Consider the following 6,115-nt stretch of genomic DNA (forward strand, 5'->3'; position numbering starts at 1 on the left):
AAGGGGGAACGAGTAATTTGGGAACAGCGGTTGAACAACAAAAGACGATTTGAGGACACCCGTCGCGCCCAGGCGACATTTGTCGTCCGCAAAGTCTGCGATATGTTGATACAGTGTAGACCAGACCGAAAGGCGCCAAAGTGCCGCTGGTTCAAAGCGCACACCCAGGTAACCAATCACCACCGAGGGGCCGGCCCAGGGGTGCGGTATGCAAATATCGGGGGCAGTGTTATTCTTGTATTTTGCATATGTCACAATAAAGGTTCGAACTCGAGGAGGGGGGGCTCTGAGCGTGATCACGGAGCAACTAAACCGTCGTTCGCTCTCAGAGATCCGCTTCCGTCGATATTGAAGACAATTTTCCTGTGTGCCGAGTCGTTTCTTTAACCTTGTCCGAGAAAATCTCTGACAATATATATATATATGTCTATTTTACACGTAATTCAATACTTCATCTTTTTAATGTCTTATTGATAAAGAAATGAACACTAATATTTCTTAACATCAAGCTAGCTACTGTGGTGGGGCACAAGCATCTTGGTAGGCTGGCATTGCATTTTATGCCCCACAAATCGCGACGTGCGTGATTGCGCAGCTTCGTTACCTTGGGCCTCAGGAGCTTTGTTGAAACTCTGCTGGAATAAATGGCCTACGTCCAGTATAAAACAAAAAACATGCTTCAGTTGCTCTTTTTTATATGCTCTATCGCAGTAGCAGCACAGAAACGTCTCACTTTCCGTCGGAATCTAACTGCATGTGTGTGAGATCTGATTTTCCGTGTGAATTTAGTGCGATGCATAATTTACACGAGCGCCTAAATTTAATTCCCCCTTGTTTCTCCCAAAACGAGTGGAACAAATTAAAAAAATTACAGAGGTAGAAAAATCCTTCCTGATCATTAGGTGGCGGTAATGCGGTATTCCCGTTTACAATCTTCCGTTTAAAATTAAAGAAGGAGAATGTGCCACTGCGCTTGCGCATACATGACGAACCAGGAAGAAAGCGGATCCGTGGATTTCACAATATGATGTTGTCCTAAATTACAGTGGAACAGATCAGGTCAGCTTCAAATGTCTTTATTGTACAGATGAATTGATCTCATTGCACATTTTCATTAATGTATCCATAAAACTTGTAAATGGCATCCTTTATATTCTCGCATTTGAGTGGTTCAAAGACAATGCGAACATGTCGATTGTTGCGATTGCACTTCTGCAGAATTGGCATATGTTTACACTTTTAAACAGCAACGAGGCTTCCATGTTTTGCAGGCTACTTAGAAGACATCGAATTCATGACTATGAGTTTTGTGATTTTCCTGACCCTAAATTTTACTGGTTGATAGGCGATCAAATACATATGTCATGCAATAAAAGGCAAAATAACGGTCTGATCTTTTTTAAGTGGTGATTAAATCCTTTTTCCTATCGATGGCAGAAGTTACGTAATACACGTAGAAAAGTCAAACCATCTTTGTGTTAGTCAAAACGGACTTAGATTCCATTGCATTTAAACACTACGGTATTTAAGTTTCTCAGGCAGCATTTTTGTTTGTGATGTTCCTTGAGATTTTTGGAATGTAAAACATGTGCCCAGGCACCTTGAAAATAGGAAAACAGTGTGTTATGGCATCCATCCATCTGTTTTCCGATCCGCTTTATCCTCACAAGGGCCGCAGGGTGTGCTGGAGCCTATCTCAGCTGTCTTCGGGCAGTCGGCGGTGGACACCCTGAACCGGTTGCCAGCCAATTGCAGGTAATGTTATGGCAATACCTTTTAGAGTTTATTGTTGTTATTGTTTGTTGATGATTATTTGAGTGCATTTTTAGAAGAAAATGAAATTTTTACAATCATGACCACACAGGTACATCACCAATATTAAACTGAAAACTGTTTTTATGTGTACATAAGTTGTTTCCTGCACACAGGCATGGCGTACTGCTGTTCCTGCCCCTGCCTGTGTTCACGCTCATCGGTTTACACGCTGGCCTTGGGCTTAAGTTTTGTTACTCTCGGAACAACTCGGATCCTGCTGCTTAAATTTGCTGCTAATGCAGGTTAAGAGACTGTTCTGCCATATAATTCTTGAATCATTGCGATGGCCGTCTTAAGTATTGTCCGTGGTCTATGCCCAGACAACAGATACGACTTCCTCCCAGCGTCTGTCAACATGCTGGCGGAGGCGCTCAAGTTGCTCTTCTGCCTCGCGATGTCTGTCAGGGTGTTTATTCGAGGTAAACATGACCTATTTGCGTTTGTGATTGAGTTTCCCCCGCGCCCCCTTAAACATTCATTTTTGCCATCCCTGTCTGGGGCAGAGTAATAATTTAATGTCACAGAGAAATAGGTTTACTGACTATTCATATGATAATACATATTTTGAATCTTGACTCATCTCAGAGGGACGCTCCTGCAGAGATCTGCGTTGCTCTTCGGCCTCCTCGCTCCTCAGCTCTTTGAAATGGGCTGTCCCCGCATTCCTCTACTTTCTTGACAACCTCATCATTTTCTACGTGATGACCTACCTGCAGCCTGTAAGTCCCTTTCTTGGGTGGGTGGGTAGATACAAGCTACACACACACACACACACACACACACACACACGCACACACACACGCACGCGCGCGCACACACACAATATCCTATGAGATCCAATACAAGAGCCATAATGAAATAAATATCCTTTGGTGTTGTGTGAGAGTTGCTTGAGCACCATTAATTAGATCGAAATCAACTTGAGTTTGAATGTGTTTGGTTAATTCTAAACTGAGTAAAATAATAATAATAATAATAATAATAATAATAATGCATTTTATTTAAAAGCGCCTTTCATGCCACCCAAGGACACTGTACAGACAATAAGAAAATACAATGTAAAAATTTGTAAGTGAGATATTATATAAAAAAACAGGACATAAAATCATAAAAACATAGGGAATGGAAGAGCTATGTGTTGTAGGCAATCCTGAACAGGTGTGTTTTTAGATGGGACTTGAAAGTGGAGAGAGATGTGCAGTTTTGGAGGTCCGGAGGTAGATTGTTCCAAAGCTTTGGAGCAGCGCGACTGAAGGCTCTAGCTCCCATGGTGCTCAGGCGGGCAGGGGGCACTGACAGGTGGAGGGAGGACGAGGATCTGAGGGAGCGAGTGGGGATATGCACCTGGAGAAGGTCGGATAGGTAAGGAGGGGCCAGGTTGTGGATGGCCATATATGTATATAGGAGTAGTTTGTAATTGATGCGATGTTGAACAGGAAGCCAGTGGAGCTGTTGGAGAACGGGGGTGATGTGCTGCTGGGAAGATGTTTTTGTGATGATGCGAGCAGAGGCGTTTTGGACCAGCTGGATTTTATGGAGGGACTTTTGAGGTAGGCCGAAGAGGAGAGCGTTGCAGTAATCAAGGCGGGATGTGACAAGACTGTGGACAAGAATACCAGTGGCGCGGGGGGTGAGGGAAGGGCGAAGTCTGGTAATATTGCGGAGGTGGAAATAAGCAGTGCGGGTGATGGTGTTGATATGTGAGTGGAAGGTGAGCATGCTATATATGTATAAAAATCCACACTTATAAGACAGTGTGCATACTTTGTTCAGCAAGTTTTTTTTTTTTTTTCATTTATATTTGCCCTCTCAAACAGATTTCTTTTTTTTTTCCTCAATTGACTTGCATACGTTTTAGGTCACATTAAGTGTGGAAAAAGTTTTGAAATTACCGTATTGGCCCGAATATAAGACAGTGTTTTTTGCAATAAGACTGAAAAAGTGGGGTTCATCTTATATTCGGGGTCTAGACATTATACCCATTCACGACGATGAAGCGAATGCTGAACTTGACTCCCCAGGCCAAAGTGAACCCCTGCCATGAAGAATAAAAATAAAAATAGCGGTAGCACGAAGAAGAAAAATAAAAAATAGCAATAAGAAAGAAAAGAGAAGAAAATAATAGAAGAGATAACAGAAAATGGAGAAACGTAGCGACAATCTGGAGAAAAGTGGGTCAAAGATTGTCCAGGTTAACTGGCAGCTGAGGAGAAGTTGTGATGTAATTTACATTTCAAAAACCAGAAGCCATTCATTTACGAATGTGATTGCACTTTAGTTTACATATTGAAATGTTCAGATATTAAGATTTGAATAAGGCAAAGTAACATGCTTTTTCTCTCAAATATATTGTTATCATCATTTGTTTCAGATGTACTGTAATTATTTTCTGTATAAAAATGAATTTGGTGTTCAAAAAGTCTTTTTTCAAACTTGAGTCTTGAAAAAGAGGGGGTCGTCTTATAATCAGGGCCGTCTTATACTCGGGCCAGTACGGTACTTGTCAACATGGTCTCTTTTATTTTATATCCCAAAAAGATGGCCATTTGAAAAGCGATGTGTAGACCTTTCAGCTCCACTGTACCTTGATGTTGTCCGCACTGTCCTGATTATGTTGTCCTCAGGCCATGGCAGTCTTGTTCTCCAACTTTGTTATCCTCACCACAGCTGTTCTCTTCAGACTTGTCCTCAAGTAAGCTACTCATCCTAGAACATCCGGCCCTCTTTTTTCTGCCCAGAATAGTAATTTTAATATCAATTTTCCTTGGTGGTCTCATAGTCGTTGTGTGGCCCTAAGCAAGTGCTTAGTTTGTACTGACTGTAACTCAGTGTAATTATATGGGATAGCAGAGCACTGATTTGACTCACTGTTTTGTAGTTTCATCATTTCTTTTTAATTGGAGTTAAACTAAAATGTGTGTTTTTAACTGGAATGTTCTACAATAAAATTCATGTTTTGCTTCACTCCTCCGCCACCAGGAGGCGGCTGTCCTGGGTGCAGTGGGCGGCGTTGGTCATACTATTCCTGTCCATCGTCTCGCTGACGACGGGGTCGGGCGGCGGCCAGAAGTCATCCATGTCAGTGCCGGGAGTCCGCTTGAGGCCCATGTCCACACCGTCCAACTCCTGCCTGCTGTACACACAGCTGCTGGAGCAGATGAAGAACAGCAGGTGGCGTAGTGACAGCATGGAAAGAGTCGAGTTTCCAGTCGCACTTCACCTTGGGTTTTATATCCAGGGCTTTTCAAAAATAGCTTTTATTTTTAAAACATAATAAGCAATAAATGGTAAGAGTGGATTTCAAACATTATTAAGAAATTGACCATTACAGTCAAATAAAAATAAATAAAATATATAATACTTGTTTTCATACCCGCCTTTTTGTTTGGTAACCTCTTAAAAAATTAATTTCAAAAATACAAATATATCACATATTGTACAACATCTGGTTCACATTTACTGTTTTTCAAAAATATTTTTAAATTCTTTAATCTTAACACCAGAGAACCCAGCCGCTGGGGAGCAGTGCCCCCGCCCCTGGGGGTGCACTGTTCCCCGGTGCCGGTCCCAAGCCCGGAGAAATGGGGAGGGTTGCGTCAGGAATGGCATCCGGCGTAAAACTTTTGCCAAGACGACCATGCGAGTTGGTAGGACGGTTTACAGGGGCGGATGGACATTACTGACTCGCTGTGGCGACCCCTGAATAGGGACGTGCCCAAAGGAGAAGAAGAAGAATCTTAACACCAGAAAAGTTCTCTTGTGAAGTTCTGTTGCATCTACTGTTTTTAATTGCCATTAGATGCCAGAATATACAGGACTAAATGAAGCTCCTCAACTCACTCAGTATACAGTAGCACCTTGGTGCCAAGATGCCGCAAGATAGCAGCAAAGCAGCACTTTCATTATTAGAAGCAAAACAGCGAATAGATGTGTTTTTCACTGAACAGAGGATAGTCCCCTCCCTCCTCCCAAAAACGTCTGCAACTGTTAATCTACAGGTAGCAAATCATCAATATGCAGAGAACATTGTCATCTGTATAAATTTGGTGTCAAATGTATTTCAAAGTAAAATAAAATGATTTCATAAATAAAAGTTCACGATCGGCTTTGTGCTACATCTTTTAATTTATTTTGGATTCTAAGCATACTGCTACACATTAAATCTATTTTCACAATTAGTGTTTGACATCAGAGACTATTCAGACTAATTGTTTTTGATTATTGTCTGGGACCTACCCGGAGAATCTCTGATCACGTTCCTTAACTTGGTGTGTGTGTGTGTGTGTGTGTGTGTGTGTGT

General features: G+C 41.9%; 1 protein-coding gene across 1 annotated transcript in view; it reads left to right on the forward strand.

Moving 5' to 3' along the window:
• Window positions 1-1,718: 1,718 nt before the first annotated feature.
• The window catches only part of slc35a5 (solute carrier family 35 member A5), an 8,294-nt gene continuing 3,897 nt past the window's right edge, over window positions 1,719-6,115 (forward strand). The window contains exons 1-6 of the mRNA XM_019876957.1: window positions 1,719-1,755; window positions 1,912-2,057; window positions 2,136-2,234; window positions 2,401-2,534; window positions 4,440-4,507; window positions 4,795-4,986. Coding sequence (XP_019732516.1) covers window positions 1,931-2,057; window positions 2,136-2,234; window positions 2,401-2,534; window positions 4,440-4,507; window positions 4,795-4,986 — 620 coding nt within the window. The 5' untranslated portion in view covers window positions 1,719-1,755; window positions 1,912-1,930. The remainder of the gene's footprint in view (window positions 1,756-1,911; window positions 2,058-2,135; window positions 2,235-2,400; window positions 2,535-4,439; window positions 4,508-4,794; window positions 4,987-6,115) is intronic.

The sequence above is a fragment of the Hippocampus comes genome, unplaced genomic scaffold, assembly GCF_001891065.2.
Source record: "Hippocampus comes isolate QL1 unplaced genomic scaffold, H_comes_QL1_v1.1 scaffold110, whole genome shotgun sequence".
In the NCBI taxonomy this organism is placed as follows: domain Eukaryota; kingdom Metazoa; phylum Chordata; class Actinopteri; order Syngnathiformes; family Syngnathidae; genus Hippocampus; species Hippocampus comes.